Source organism: Cladophialophora carrionii, assembly GCF_000365165.1.
Source record: "Cladophialophora carrionii CBS 160.54 unplaced genomic scaffold supercont1.6, whole genome shotgun sequence".
Taxonomy (NCBI): Eukaryota; Fungi; Ascomycota; class Eurotiomycetes; order Chaetothyriales; family Herpotrichiellaceae; genus Cladophialophora; species Cladophialophora carrionii.
Window position 1 is genome coordinate 410,573 of NW_008481831.1, and position 16,380 is coordinate 426,952.

General features: G+C 53.9%; 3 protein-coding genes across 3 annotated transcripts; 1 reads left to right on the forward strand and 2 right to left on the reverse strand.

Annotated features, from left to right (window-relative positions):
• Window positions 1-376: 376 nt before the first annotated feature.
• G647_07103 (uncharacterized protein) lies at window positions 377-4,014 on the forward strand (the record flags this gene model as incomplete). Its single annotated transcript, XM_008731420.1, has 4 exons — window positions 377-471; window positions 529-3,103; window positions 3,151-3,598; window positions 3,662-4,014. The coding sequence occupies 4 exons, from the start codon at window positions 377-379 to the stop codon at window positions 4,012-4,014; spliced, it is 3,471 nt and encodes a 1,156-aa protein (XP_008729642.1).
• Window positions 4,015-7,311: 3,297 nt separating this feature from the next.
• On the reverse strand, window positions 7,312-9,573 carry G647_07104 (uncharacterized protein; the record flags this gene model as incomplete). The annotated part of the gene is made up of 1 exon (XM_008731421.1): window positions 7,312-9,573. The coding sequence occupies one exon, from the start codon at window positions 9,571-9,573 to the stop codon at window positions 7,312-7,314; it is 2,262 nt and encodes a 753-aa protein (XP_008729643.1).
• Window positions 9,574-15,262: 5,689 nt separating this feature from the next.
• Window positions 15,263-16,283, reverse strand: G647_07105 (uncharacterized protein; the record flags this gene model as incomplete). The annotated part of the gene is made up of 4 exons (XM_008731422.1): window positions 15,263-15,363; window positions 15,465-15,735; window positions 15,788-16,230; window positions 16,274-16,283. 4 exons carry the CDS (start codon window positions 16,281-16,283, stop codon window positions 15,263-15,265), a joined length of 825 nt encoding a protein of 274 aa, XP_008729644.1.
• Window positions 16,284-16,380: the final 97 nt, after the last annotated feature.

Consider the following 16,380-nt stretch of genomic DNA (forward strand, 5'->3'; position numbering starts at 1 on the left):
GAATATGTGACAATACTTGACATCAGCACGAGACACTCCATACTGTAACTCGTCTTTGCTGTTGGGACCGGGGCGAGCGCGAAGAGGCAACTCGCGGCTGGCGGATGATATGTTCCTTGCGCCATATTGTACACATCGACGAGGCTCGCGGCTGCATATTCACGGAATGTAAAGTTCATGAACTGGTCATCATCCGGCCATAATCTGTTCCAAGCCACTTTCAATCTCCCTCACTGCGCCAGATACCATCTGTCTTGCACGTACGCATCTGACAGTAGATGTCAATGCCACGCCTGCGGAGGGATTCGCCATGAGCTGCGAGTGCTCTACCCCTCCATCAGAGTGAGCGACTGTCCCCGTCACAGTCACCATCACCATGTCCTATGTCGGCGCCGTCCACCCTCCGAGCGGTGTCCGGCTCGCTATCAAGCTGAACTTTCTCGAACCGGGTGTGGACACTCTCATTGTCGCGTGAGCAACTCCTCAGACTCGGCGCAGCGTCGTTGCAGTACTGACCCGGTCATGTAGGAAAGCGAGCCAACTCCACCTCTACGAGCAAGGACCCGAAGGTCTGACGCTTTTGCACACCAAGACTGTCTATGGCTACATTACTATCCTCGAGAAGATCCGCCCCGCTGCCTCCAAGACCGACCTCCTCTTTGTCGGCACCGACCGTTACCAGTATTTCACATGTTCATGGAATGCAAGCACGGCACAACTGCAGACGGAGCAGAGCTATGTCGATCTCGCAGATAAAGTGCTACGCAGCTCACAGGAGGCGGATAGATGCCACGTCGATCCTACGCGGCGCTTCATGAGCCTCGAATTGTACGATGGAGTGGTGTCGGTCCTGCCCTTCGTTCAGCCCTCGAACAAGCGGGCGAGAAGAGAGAGCAATACCAAGACTCAGGCCGGCGCATTGGGTGAGCCGGTGCAGGTCAGAGTTGAGGAACTGTTGACACGATCGTCAGCTTTCCTGGAGACGAGCCCGGACTCCAAAGACAATCCAAAGCTCGCCATTCTGTGGGAAGACAACCTGGAGAATCCCCAATTGGTGCTGCGGGAACTGAAATATCGAGCCGGCGGAGAGCAGGCTTCTGCAGAACTGGAACGAGTGGCCGAGCTGAAAGGCGATCAGCTCGACAAGGGAGTCAGCCATCTCATTCCAGTCTCGGTACCCTACAGCGGCTTTCTCGTGTTAGGCGACCACGCCATCCGCTATGTTGACCGCGATCTCACCAATGTCATCACTCAGCCTTTGGATGACCAGTCCACCATTTGGACATGCTGGACCAAGATCGACGAGCACCGATGGCTCCTGGCAGACGACTACGGCAAGCTATTCTTCTTGATGATTGAAACCAGCTTTTCCGAGGTTGTATCGTGGAGGCTCGACCCTGTCGGAGTGGCATCCAAAGCGTCGTGCTTGGTCTATCTCGAGGAGGGCTACGTCTTTGTCGGTTCGCATTCAGGCGACTCGCAGGTGGTCCACATCGAAGAGGAAGGTGTCCGCATCGTCCAAACATTCCCCAACATCGCGCCCGTTCTCGACTTCACGATCATGGATCTGGGTCGAGGCGCACAGGGTGGTGCCGCTCCGGAGTTCTCGTCTGGACAAGCCAGAATAGTGGCGGCTTCGGGCGCATGGCAAGACGGCACCATTCGAAGTGTTCGTAGCGGCGTCGGCCTGGAAGAGATTGGCACCATTGGCGAGATAGCCCACATCACCGACCTTTGGGCGGTGAGTTCGACCGGCCAGGGCGACATCCAAGACACTCTCCTCGTTTCATTCGTCAATGAGACGCGGGTATTCATGTTCGACCAAGAAGCGTCGGTGGAAGAAGTGGACAGCTTTCACCATCTCGAGTTGTCACAGCCAACCCTACACGCCGCAAATCTCCCGGGGCGCAAGCTGATGCAGGTTTATGAGACCGGGCTGAGGATTACGGACCTCGAGTCAAGTATGCTTACCCTCGAGTGGAAGCCGCGGGACACAGGAGCCAAGTTGACAGCCGCAAGCGCAAACTCGGTGCATCTGGTGGTCGTCGAAGGCGGTCACACACTGCACGTCTACCACACAGCGACAAACGATGCCAACCCTGCCATTTCGAAGACGTTCCAAGCCGACTCGCAGATCTCGAGTGTGACCGTCCCAGAACCCCAGAGCAACGTATGTATTGTGTCATTTTGGCAGACTGCATCGCTCGCAATTCTCGACCTATGTACCCTCGAAGTGCTCCGGACCGAGTCTCTAGGCACACCTGGGACTGATATCCCGAGATCGGTCTTAGTCGCCAACCTCCTGCCTGACTCTCCGCCGACTTTGTTAGTTGCCATGGCTGACGGCACGGTCGTCTCGTACTCATTCGACTCCACCAAGAACACGCTGTCATGCACGGACAAGGTGCTGCTTGGTACAGAGCCCGTTTTCTTCAAACAGCTACCCAAGGGCAGCCACGCAAACCTTTCGAACATCTTCGCTTCGTGTGAGCAGCCGTCGTTGATCTACTCATCCGAGGGACGAATCATCTATTCAGCAGTCAATTCCGACAACGCCTCACGTGTCTGCAGTTTCAACTCGGAGGCGTATCCGGACGCCATCGCGATTGCGACTCCCAATGAGCTGAAGCTGGCTCTCATCGGCAAGGAGAGGACAGCGCAACTTCAGACCCTGCCGATCGGCGAGACGGTGCGATGTCTCACGTATGCACCCGATGCCCGCGTTTTCGCCATGGGATGCGTCCGTCGGACCATTGAAGATGGTGCGGAAGTGTTGTTGAGCTCTATCAAGCTTGCGGACGAAGTGAGCTTCCGAGAACTGCACTCGATAGAACTGCAGGACAAGGAACTGGTCGAGTGTATCATCACCACCGGCTCTTTCGACAACGAAGACGATTCACGGGCTTATGGGGAGATGTTCGTCGTGGGAACGAGTATCCTGGAGGAGGCCGAGCATGGCGAAGACGTTCTGAAGGGACGGATTCTCATCTACGAAGCCAACAAGGAGAAGACGCTCAGGGAAGTCACTTCGATCAAGGTCAAAGGTGCCTGCCGTAGCTTGGCTATGTGCGAGGGTAAGATCGTGGCTGGCCTGGTCAAGACGGTGACTGCACAGTTCCCACCACGAGGTCTTCCTGCTAACCTCTCCAGGTCGTCCTGTACGGGCTTGTGCCCTCCTCAAGCCGCGGCGACCACTCGCTCCAACTGCAAAAACTCGCTACCTATCGCACGTCGACGAATCCTCTGTCGTTGGCTATCACGCCTGCCACATCGACGAGTCCGGCCCTCATTGCCGTCGCGGACCTCATGAAGTCCCTGTCCATCCTGCAAGTCGACACCAAAGATAAGAATTCCGCAACAGGCTACAACCTGGTCGAAACATCCCGTCACTTTGCCACCCTCTGGTCTTCGGCAACCGCGGCCATCAAGGAAAATGAATGGGTCGTCGCAGATATGGAAGGCAACCTGATCACGCTTCGACAGATTCAAGATGGAACCGGCCCGCAGGGATACAATCGCCGGCTAGAAGTGACGGGAGAGTTCCGCCTCGGGGAGGTGGTCAACAAGATCGTCGCTCTGTCAACATCACCCCGGTCGAGTCGGGAAAGCTGGTCCAAACTGTCCAATGACCCTGAGCAGATCCGAAGACTCCCCCGAGAAGGATCGGTCGTTACGCCGCGCGCATTCGTCGCCACCATCGAGGGCAGTATCTACATGCTCGGCACGATCAATCCTCCGTACATGCACATCCTCCTGACACTGCAGTCCGTGTTGGCGAACCGGGTGCAAGCTCCGGGATACATGCCGTGGAGCAAATTCCGGGCATGGAGGACGGAGGTGAGCGAGAAGGATGAACCGTTTCGTGTCGTCGATGGAGCGATGCTAGAGCAGGCTCTGCTCCAGTTAGGGGACGAGGATTTGGCGGCCTGCTTGAAGGAGGGTGGTCTTGACGCTGAGAAGGTGAGTGTCCAGGATGTGAGGCGGTGGGGAGAGGAGTTGAAACGATTGTGTTGAGGGGCGGGCGCGACATCTGGGGTGGGAGGGCACAGAACAGGATAGGACAGGATAGGATAGTCGAGGCAGTGACTGGGCGAACGAAGGAATGAGTGAAGGATTTGAGTGGATGATGGAGTTTGTCCAAGGCAAGATAGAAAGACCATTACAAGCACTATCAAGGAGAAGGGTACGGAGTGCTCTTCACTCTTGAGTCTTCATTCTTCACGCAGTATGAGACGAGTGGGTACGAGTACGAGTACGAGGAGGAGCATGAAGATGTATATCGCAGCGATCAAGCAATTGCTTACATACACTGCACAACTGGTTGAACCGTGCGACGGTCAGGCAGATCCAGCAGATCTAGGTATCTAACGGAAGACTAGACAGCCGGCGAGATACATGCACGCAATTCGCGCAATTCACTCACTCACTCACTCTCACTCACAGCTAGCGCGGCGTTTTATCCTCTGCGAGTCTATGTACTGCACTTTGATGGTGTGCTTCTTCGTCGTCCTGCTCGTTGTCGTCGCCATACTCTTCGCTTCTCGGTGCAGGCCAGAGAATACATACTGTATACATATCTGGTAGGTTCCTCTCGTTCTACCTGAGAAATCAAATACTGTACAGTACGAAATGTAATATGTAGCACGCCGATCGCGCTGCCTGCCTGCCTGCCTGCCTGCCTGCCTGCCTGCCTGCCTGCCTGCCTGCCTTGCTCTGCTCCCCTCCCCGCCACGGTGCGCGCACTCGGGCTTTTTGTTAGAATCCAGCAGGAGTCTCGAACCACGCCTGGATCGGAAATCGGGAATCGACACGCAGGAACGAACGAACGCACGTAGACTATCCTGGCTGTCTCCCACGTTATCTGTCACCTTGTGGCATCCTGGTGGATTTCTTGATGCTGAGTTCGTGGCCCCGTCTAGCATAGCCTCGTCTGGTCCAGCGCAGCGCAGCGCAGAGAAGCAAATTTTCTACGCGGTACTGTAAGGTGAATCGTGAATGAGCTTTATGGTCGCTCGGGAGGCGTGCGGCGTGAAAGGAAAGAAAGTCGCTTGTAGAGGGCGGTAATTAGCCGCTTTAGGGAAGCGTGGATCTGGCAGCCATACTCCGTACTGGAGTAGGTACGTACGGCACATTGGTACCTGCATAATCCATCCCACCATCCAGTCTGTCATCCAGCCCGTCGTCCAGCCCGTCGTCCAGTCTGTCGTCCAGCCTGTCATCCAGCCCGTCGTCCAGTCTGTCATCCAGCCTGTCGTCCATTCCACCATCTGGTCTATACTAACTACCTGTATGTCAAGCTAACCTTCCATCCATCATCCATCCCATCATCCAGTCCATGCTAACCACCTGCATGCAAGCTAACCTTCCATCCCATGCCATCTTTATCTCGCCATGCTACCCAAGCGACTCTGTTTCCGACCAAGTAGGATGTCAGGCTGATCTCCCCAGATTCGGCTGCCCTTCTTTGCATCAGTCCTGCTCTACTCCGTACTCTCGCTGCTGCGTCCGTAGGTTGGGTTGCTTAGGTGGGTCCGTATGTACATACCCAGTAGTCCATGAACTGCGGCGCCCCCCTAATGCACGTCCAAGCCGCCGACACCTCAACCCTCACCCTGCCGTGTTCGGCACTGTGCTCTGCTTTGCACCTTTCGTATCGTAACGAATTAACGACTTCGCATTTCTAGGAAGCTACCCGTATTGACCAGATTACCCCGCCGTGTTGGCTTGGCTTAGCCTGTCTTATAGGACGACGTCTACGGAGCACTACAGTCTCTCCTTGAAGCCGTCCAATGAAACACGCTTTATGGTCCCCCCTGCCGGTCTATGCAGCGTCTGTATACAGTAATGCACAGGAGATAACTCTCAATCGGCGTGGAACGTGGTGCAGACAGGTTAACCAACTTTCCAATGCTTCGAAAGAGAACATCGCTGTCTATACCTCGCATTAGTTTGCGCCAAATTTCATTTGACGAATTCAAGGATAGACTGTAGTAGGCCTCCGTACACGGTCACGAACCGTTTCAAATATAGCTGTCGTGTACTCGGTAGGGGTGGTGTTTTTCGTCAATACCCGTGGAAGTGGGCTATCTAGGTGGGAAGGGAGGGTCAATGACGCCTGTTGGCCTACTCGCACGAAATGGTGCCGATGACTCTCGTCTCCTTAGTAAGGGACTGTCGGGCCTACCCAGCACTGGGGTATGTCTGTCCTGGCTGGCCTTTGCTTTTGAGGTGACTACTGGCTCGAAACGCATGCACGCAGGTCCAGTAGGCGGGTCGATATGTCGCTGGGCAGGCAACGCAGGATCCGAGTCGGCTTGTCGTTCCATGAGTGGATGGAAGGAAGGACGAAAGAATACGGGGAGTCCGTCTGGCGTCTCTGTAGGGTGTCCCCGAAACCGTGATATCCGTATCCGGTAATGGTGAAATTGAGCACCCAATGCAATCCTTGAGAAGTGCATGCGCAAGGCACTCACGGGAGTTATAATCTGGGTATTCAGCTGGCCACCTTTGGTCCGCGGGATATGGCGTCCTTGAAAGTTGAAATCGTGATATCCGAAGCCGGTAATGGTGAAGCTGAGCACCCACGAACGGGACGGGGGCGTACGCGCAAGGTACCTCCTGGAAGTATAGATCTCATTTGCTAGCCATCTGTCCCTTGTTCTGTCCGCCCGGCTGTCTACCTATCTATAAATATTGCTTGCAGGCCGCGCATCAAGGTTGAGTAGCCTCTCCACTGACCATCCTCTTGCGAACACAACGAACGAATATTTCCACGCACAACACCAGTAATACGAAGAAAACCAAGATCAAGATCAACAAGACATCCTCGCTTCCAGTCCGTAAGTACAGCATATCCATATGCACGTTCCATCATCCAGGTCCTGACCCCTCTCAGGAACGCCGGCAAAGACGTCAACATGTCCATCGCGGAAAAATCGGAACGGGAAGCACAAGCCAGTACTCGTGGACCACATGGCGAAGACGTTGTAGGCATGATGCCCTTCTCACCTCACGGTGGGGCTCCTCATCGCCATCAACAACATGACGGGGACAAGGATCCTTTGGCCGAAGAGATCGAGGAATTGGTGCGCATGGCCCGCGCAGAAGCTGCTGGCGCGGTTGAAGGTCCTGGGCATCAAGCCAGTCAGGTGGTCCATGGTGGACAAAGGAAGTGAAAAATATGGCAAGCGAGGGGGATCCCTGTGGTGAAGGCAGTGGAAAGAGGACCCAGATATACTGTTGAAACTGCATCCCGCGACAGAATGCACCAAGTAATGCACACTGAAATTCATACCATCGTCGTCGGTGTCCTCACCCCGTCATCTCGATGTCCGATAGAACCGTCTGCACACTGCGGCGCGTTGAAAAGGTACTAGGCGGAGCGTTACTCATGAAGCTGAATCTCCAGCTGCTGTGGGAGGTTCCTGACTCAGAGACGGCATCCTGCCAGAGGCCATCATCTGAGAATCTTGTCCGCCTTCTTCGCAGACGCTCGGCTGTCGAGAGGAAAGATCGCAGACTCGAACTGTTTGACGGCGTGTACGTCCTGGCAAGCGCTGGGGTAAGGACTGAAGACTGTTCACATATTACTCCCGATAGTGCAACTTCGCTCAAGGGCGAAAGGAGACTTGAGGAAGGCGCAGGCACTTGTTCCAACAGGCTGGCGTCGATCAAGTTCGAGGGAGGTATTGGAACATGCGAATATTGGTGTTGTGACGGACATATTCCGAGCAGAAACTCCTCCTCTAGTGAAGGTATTGCTTTGTCCAACCTCGGGGGCGACATATCCATAGCAAAATCATCACTAGGGATCGTGACACGGGCAACGGATGCGCAGATCTCCACCACTTCGTCCGGAGAGGGGCTTAGGGCATCGTAAGGACTCTCGACAGCCAAAAGCAGCAATTGCAACCGACAGGAACGTCCAAGCTCGTCTAGTCTTGCCGGATTCGACAGAATGCCGCGCTGATACTGCCTCGCTGCCTCGATGAATTCGACCATGTTTCCGACGCGGCCCGTCTTGCTGAGAAGCACAAATGGTGCTAGAGCAACAGTGACGATTGTCCACCGGACACGAAAATTCCGGCCGCCCGGAAATCGCTCCGTGGCCCGCGCCGCTCTAGCGGCACCTCGTCGCGCATATGCTTTGAGAACCGTGCAAGCAAGTCTCCTGGCGATGCTCGTGGCCGTCGTATCGAGGAACTTCCATGCATCTTTGGTCAAGACGTCGAGCTCATCCAACTGCTCTTCAAGAATTGAAAGCGCAATTTCCATACCGTCCAGGAAACAGTCTCCGAGAAATTCGTCACTGAAGGCAACATGTAGAAGGTCTCCCGGACCACTCTGCGGGTCCCACTCCTTACTCAGGGGGTTGTGGCGCGTCACTGAATGACTGAACCCAAGCACAGCGAAGGCACCAAAAATGACTCCTTCGAGAATGCCTGGCTGCAAGCGCCTGGTCCCACCACTGATGACGCTTTCGAGACGATGACCCAGGTCAGCCAAGGTACTCTTCACTCTGCTCGAGAAGGAATCAACTGGAGTCAATGGGGCAACACCTCCATAAACGCATTGAATCATGCCATATGCGACTCGGAACTGAAGATCGCTCTGTGCGCTCTGAGCGCATGCTATTGCTGCGAAAGTCATATGTAAATGACGGTAACGGATGGACGTGTTGATGTGGAAGTTTGCAAAAAGCATACAAAAGAGGTCAAACGCTTGGTCAAACGCTTTGACTGTATGTAGCAGGGTTGCGATCTGGGCCACATGGGCGATGTTCGTCGCTGCAGCACCGCTGCCAAGCTGCTCCAGATAGATCCGCATCAGTGATTCTGAGTGAATATGATAAATGAATACCTTGCGCTGCAAAGGATGGTTACATATTAGCTTGAACCTTGACGGGGGTCTGACGGCAGAACGGTGATCGGTCATGTCAGACTGCAATGGCTTTGGGACATGTGTGTTGAATAGAGCAGGGTCACTCCCCAGAAACGACAGCGAGGCTCGACAGGTTTCCAGGTCCGGTGAAGTGCCAACATTGGATAATATGAGATCTGTTATGGGGCCTGGCTGTGGAGCCGCACCACCATGGTCGTTGTAGGGGTCGTCCAACATTGCTGTATTCGTGAGACGCGGTGCATTTTCCATTTGTAGAGTGTTTGATGTGCCCACGTGCTGAAGCTGGTTTGCACAGCATACACCGATTGTTTCTGACTCCGTTCCTGACCCCAATCCGCCGACGTGTTCCTCATCATACGATTGGGGCGCTATGTTATGGAACCGCTGGGTCTGAGATGGGAGCGTAGGGCGTTGTCTTCGGTATTTATGGAGCCTGAACTTAGCCCTTTGACGGTCCAACTGAGCAAAAGTTATTGGCGTCCCAAGGACAGCGTTGCATTCCACAAGCATCTGTTCTCTGTTGACACCTTGGAAATGTAGGGTAGGGAGCAGGGCTGCAAGCATTGCCTCATCGTCTTTAGTGATCCTCCCGTTGTACTGCGAAGAGGTCGGGTCTCGTTGAATGAATTTGGCTTTGGGTTCGACCTGGCGAGGCTCAGCCGCTTGGTCCATGCTGCCACCGCCACCGTGTGGGCCAGGACGTCGCGCTGCTTGAGCGGCCTACAGTCCTCTTGAATGGGGCAATTGGGAGGAGCTCGACAGAGAGTTGGTCGGCTGGCTGAAGGGTTAGGATAATAGCGAGATATGGGTGAAGAAGGCAAGTCAGTCTTGTGCAATGGTTCGAGAGAGTCCCAGACCGCCCAGATGAATTCTTGATTCCTGCATCGGGAATAGTCTGCGGACCTTGGCCAGGGTCTGGCTGCTTCGGATTGGGTAGTAGACTCATGGGCTCCAGCATCGCTGCCCAGCCGAATTTGGTTGCGAATGTCATCGACGGCACATCGAAGAGTTTTGAGCAGGTTGTGCCTTATGGCGTCGTATGGAGGTTGATGATTCTGCGGACGAAATCCAATCGACAAGAACAACAGCAAGTACAGCAACAGCTTGCATGGTCAAGTTGCGTGGAAAGCCCCCATGGTCTACACCATTGGCTTCGAGAGAGATGTTTTCTGCAAACCTGCTCGTTTGGAGGTGATCTTCAAGTAGGAAGCAAGACATGGCGTGAACCGAACTTGTGCACTGTTTGTCCGAGGGTACTACCAGCCTTCTCGAAAATGATAGAAGATGAAAAGGCCAAGGTCGAATCGATCAATGCCATGCATTTCAGACCCACAACGATGGGCTCCGCATCAACAATATCGGAGTAGTCTCTGAGGAAGTCCGCTCTGGTAAGTGCGTCGCCGAGAGCACGAGAGAAGATTAGAAAGGGAGTTGGGAAAATCAGAGCGTGAGAGTCAAATTGAAGTCTGCACGGAAGCAAGATGATAGGCCCCAGATACGGTTTTAAGCAGATAGGTACGACTGACAGTACTGTGTGGTCAAGAGGGGTGAGCGTCGGCGCAGGTAGACACCCGGTGCGCAGGTCAAAATCTACCAGGCACAGTGAAGTTGATCGGTTGTGGGACTCGACGTGGTGATCGGTCTGCCATCGAGAACGGCGTCATTTGGAAGAGGTGATCAGCTCGGAGAGCACTCGGCGCTTTTTCAGCTGGTGCGTGCGATACAAGAAGTTCTTGAAGCAGTGTTATTGGGATAAAGGACGGAGGAGGAGAGAAGACAAGTGAAATGAGACGAGCAGGCGCGAGTGCCATATGCAACCGATCACGTGAGAGCGTGGAGCAGCTATTATGCTCTAACCTGAATGGGACAAGCTTCTGGCACGCGACGCGTTCAAGTTCAATTCCTGCTCGTGCTGCAGCTCGTTGAACATGGCAACAACGTCGTCGACCAGCAGCAGTCAGTCTCCAGCACTTCGGAATCCCTTTCGGCACGATCTCTGGATCCTGTTCTTGAAGCCACTCACCGCATTCCTCACGCCTGTTCCGGCAACGTCGCAGAGCCACCATCCGCTTTCGAATGCTTCATCCTCAACCCTCTCGCCCCTCATGGGCTTCTCATACAGTTCAATCTCCCCTGAGTTTCCCGATACAAGTTGAGCTCTTGAGCAGCTAGCACCTGCCCTTCGACCGCTTGAGCCTCATAGCACGGTCTCCGTCAAAGCAATAGGAGGGAGTTCGGGTGCTAGTGTTATGCGTATCGGAACCTAACCCTAAGATATCTGTCGGTTCAAAGTATCGCGGTCCAGTTGTCGAGTTTCTGACTAGCTTCATCCGCGTGCCTCCTGCTTACTATCTGCTCCGGCAGAGAACGGCGGGATGGATTGGGTGCGGTCAAAGGAAAAGTGCGACGTTCAGAGCTCTCCTTTGAGGGCGGTGAAAAACGGTCTCGCCATGCGTCTGGTTGGTAAGCGTCCCTGAGGGACCGCGCGTCGGCATTCCAACGCTGAACATTATACGTGATCATGTATGGGATGTTTCGGTCGATATGGGCGTGGAACACGAGTCAAGAGAAAGCGGAGATGACTGTTCGTGGGAGATACGTGCACCGGGGTATATGCCTAGAGCACAAAGATAATGCAGCCCACACACAAGATTGCTGGAAGTCCTTGCTGGTGTCGACGGGATCCACTGGCCGGAAACCGAGTTGATGTTACTCGCTGTCAGGTCTCGGACGCTCCTGCAAGACTTCGATATCGGCATGTCTTTCCACCTTGGCACTTTGTCTGTTTCGGCCGGCTATATCTGAGCACATGCATTTACGAAAGTCAACCCCAGTTTCACACTGCGACTCCTCTCAAACTCTGCTCCAGCTTCCACACCGTGCGAGCCACGGTAGCTCATTCACCGAACGTACATCGAGGCACCCGCCACCGGATGTGTACTTCTACGGAAGATCCCGATCAGCCGCGTTAATCATCAGCATCATGTTGCATCATGGTGAAAAATGAGAGCGCCGAATCAGCGTGTCCTTGATCCTTCATGGTTTTTGGACTCGCGATGACCCTCACTTTCGAGTGGGAAGAGGACGATTTTTGATGATGTTCTTTGTGCGTCCTGGCCTGAGAAATGGCGAATGTCCTTCGAATTTGCGGAAGAGAAGACCAAAATCTTGTCTCCGAGGTTACTGTATTACACACGAGAGAGGCATCATTTCCTGTTTGACAGGGCTTGGATGTTGCGTTTGGATCGGATTCTGTCGATCGCGTGGGAATGAAGCGTGGGATATATTGTGGGCCGAGGGATGGATCCAGAGGGACGACTTCCGAAGCAGCCTGCCGAATGCTTGACTTTATGCTGCTACGACGATGTGTGAAACAGATCGTGCTCTCTGATGTTCACCGAAGACTGTATCAAGTGGACTGCATCTTGCTGCAAGATCTCAACTTCCTCCTGGATCCAGGGAACACTCTTGTCGCGACGGGTCCCTGAAAGTCTAGCGACTGAGCTATCGAAAAGTCCTGCAAGGCTTCAAAATTACCAGTGGAACGTTCCACGGTGAATCAATCACATTGCTTGAGAAGACCGAGGCTTCGCGAAGATGAACAGAGCACCAAGTGATCGAGACAGGACCTCTCTCGAGTGAGGATCAAAGCTTTGGCTTGTCTGTCCTTGTCACCTGCTGTTTATAATCGCTGCTAAGGTTCAATCTTGTTTTTTGAGAGATTTTCTGTTACAATCCTACTCTTGGTCGCGGCGATGGACATACTCTTGCTCTGGTCTGGCGAGGACGGCTCTCCGGTTTGCTCGAAGTGACGGATCATGGATGGGAGTTGGGCGAATTTGCCTCAAGAAGCGCAGAATGCATGTCGATATGTGTCGTATAGGCTATGGACAGAAGGCCCGGTGCTCGTCGTTCCTGGATGCTTACATGCTCTTTGGACGGCGGGCGCACTACTTTTATAAGTCTCCCTATTTTGTCCCTTACTGAGAAGTGCTAACCAGGTACTAGTCAGATCCCTGGCAGTCATTGGTTCTCTCGGGAGTTCGAACGAGCCAGAATTATACCAGACTTGCTCAAGTCTATTCCTGATGTCAACACTCGCCCAGATGTGCACGCAGAACACGCTATCACTGCCCCGTCTCAAGTACTGCTGAGCATGTCGACTGCGGGTACCTAAGTGACTACAATCAACGGAAGAAATGACCTCCTCTTGCACGGCCTGAGGTCCATCTCGATTCCTCCGCGACGGACCCTTCTCGCAGGCCCTTGACTCGGACTTTGCACAATAGCAGCAGGATCTTTCTTGAGGGCGCTGCTGCGAGTGTCAACAACTTTGCTATTAGTAGCGTCATCGACCTCGCTATGACTGTTGACGAGCGCCTTCTCAACCACATCCCCTTTGATGGGCACCTCGGCCGTCAACCTCGAGGGGACCCATATCTCCTACTTTCGGCCACAACGATGCCCTGCTCCATCGCCGAAGAAACTCGGCAGCTGAAACCCAGAAGTGTATGCCCAGCTTGCTCTTCTTGAAGATGGCGGCCGCTCACGAGGAGAAGGGCATCCGCTGCTTCTATCTCGTGTGGCCTCCAGCTCTTGACAGTGAAAGTGGTGTTATTGATGGGTGCCATCACGATGACCGGTCTGTGACGGTGCGTCAGAAGGACTTTGAGTAGCGAGGAAAAGGAGGGAACGTACTGAAGGCTTGGAATGGTCGAATCTGTTTTCACGTGTGTAGAGGCAGTGCGTTCACGAGGGTTGCACTTCAGAGGAGTAAGTGGCAGAAAGTGGCATAAACTCGAAGGGAAAGCAGGATACAAGAAGGCCCCGACGCCGGGAGCGCACGCCTAACTAAATACTCGACGTCTTGGTGAAGGTCCTCGTCATGATACTTCACGGAAACCAAAGTTTTTGTTGCAGTTTAGCGGGCTGGAAGTCTGTGCATCAAATTTCGAGCATGTAGTCGCCCTTCGAGGTATTGGGCAGTCATCCAGTGACTCAGTGCACAGTCAGGCCGTTGAGGACCTTCGTGCCAGAATGCCAATATAAGGACATTGCTTGCGCATTAGGCTTGCTCCAGCTACTTACAGTACATGGCGGTCTTCTTCATGACTTTCCTCTCTGACGGATAAAAGCCCCCAACACGACCTTCCTCGCAATGGGTCTTCCAGCCGCGCTGCTTGAGAACACTATTTGCTCATGAAATCGTACTTCTTCACCACACGCCCCGCGGAATGCGATGAGGACAACCACAAACAGCCTCATTACGACGGCGGTCCCCGTAGACACCACCATTGACTTTAGTATCGGCCCGCCTCTGTCACCTACAGGGAACAAAAAGACGAAGATAGAGCCAGAGGACTCAGCCCTCAAAAACGTACGGAACTGCAGCGCCGGTGAAGGAGACAGTGGCGACGTCAAGAGCAACGTCAAGAGCAACGTCAAGAGCAACGTCAATACCAACGTCAATACCAATGCCAATATCAGTACTAGAACCAACGCGAGTACTAACGTTAATACCAACGCCTAGGTGGTTACCTTCTATAGCGAGGATATCGACCTCCTGCAATACCCATTCGCTGGCGATTCCCTTACCCACAGAATTGCTTTGGACAGGACATATGACGAGACCGGGGATATTCACTCTCGAGGGCCTGAATAGAGGACTGTCAATTAAGTGGACAAGAATGCGGGTGCTCATGGTGCTCTGTGAGTCCGCGGACACTCATGTCTGTCCTCTGGACTCGGGGAGGAACCGAGTACCAGCGCCAGTACCGAATGAGCACAATTGGCGAAAGGTCCACAATGCGGACTCGGGACTCGGCGACTCGAACTCCTTTCTCAGGGCAGCCTTGTATAATTGGCAGAGCGACGCGGCTCGGAACTTAAATTTAAGCTTAAAACTCGGCTCGGATGGCTGTTCCGGGGTTGTGAATAACTGTTCATGAACTCCTCACTCTTTGTTGAGCTCCGATTCTCTTCTCACTCATCTGTCTATACTGTGACTGCACCACTCTTCGGATTGCTTGACACCAAATTGCTGCGTCGTAGCACGCGCGATTCTCGGCTTCTACCAAGTACTTTTGTTAAACGAGTTGTAAGAATCTTTTCTACGGACCGCTCAAAGTGGAGACATGACATTCATCGGCTACTTCTCTGCACAAGACGGAGTACTTGGTGAGATATTCTGAAAGAGATCTGAAGTGAGATGCGCCACACCAGCTCGACGACCTGCATTACTTACACGAGCTGACACCACGAATGGCGCCATATCGTATTCACTTCCGACTCAATCCAAAAACATCGTATTGAAGAGCCGGTTGCCCGTGTCAGTGCCTCGCTTGCCTGTAAACTTGTTGTCTCACAGTCTCAGAGCAATCAGACTCAATGTCAGAATGCTGCGATATTTCAACGACACCCAACTTGACTTGATCTTGTCGACCACCTGCGGCTGAACGACCCCTGCGACAACGATGATACGGATTGTGCCATGTCCACTCTTGTGGCCCTCAAGGCCGCTACTGGCCAGTTCGAAGATACGTTGGATGAACTTGAGCACAGACTTCCGCTGTTGACCACCGAATCAACCAGGATGATTGTCCTCATCATCTGCAGATGCTTCTCCGTGATATCCTCGGGGTGATTGGCAGGGCGGAGGGCAGCGAGGGGGAACGCATCGTTGACGCCCAAGGCCATGGGCTCACTGCCTCGCATCAGTGCAACAACGACGGTGCGCAACTCGTCGAGCAAGTGGTGGCCAGCGATGAAATTGCCCTGCACATGCGGGATCTGATACTCTTCCACACCGACAATGACGGGTACCAAAACTGTGGGCTAAGGACCAGCCCACCCGACGATGTGCCTCTCTCAACGCCGGGCCAGCAACTGATGCATCGCGTGTTGGCGTCATGAGGATTTTGGCTGCCTTCTCGTTGGTCATTTCCAGATCACAGACATCGACGCAAGTGCCGTTGTCCCGACGCGAGAGGATTGCCTGCATGAAGTCCGGGTTTGTCAAAATGGTTACCGGCAGTTTGGTCGCGTTCAGTCTAGGTGGGGCGCCGCTCGCCATGACGACCTGACACACATGCTTACCTTGGAAACTGCCATTGTCGAGTGCCATTTCCAAGGCTGCCTCCATGGAACTACTCCGATGCTCGGCATCACCTACCACGACGATGGCCCGATCTGAGGTGGCCAGCATCCCGAGGTCTAGCACGCTGTCCCCGAATGCCCAAGTCTCCAAAGAGTGGACGTTCTGCAGACGAGAGACGAGGGATGTCTTGACCGCCGCGGTGACGACAAATCCGTCGGCAAGACGCCCTCCACCTATGACCTTGATGCTATCAGAGAGGCTCGCAAGAGCTACTACCCTCTCCCATACTTGGCGGAGTCCGCAGGTGACCAGAATTGCTCCCACATGCGGCTGGGCTGTGACAGTACGCAGGAGCGACACGAAGTCATCGTATAGATGTGTCG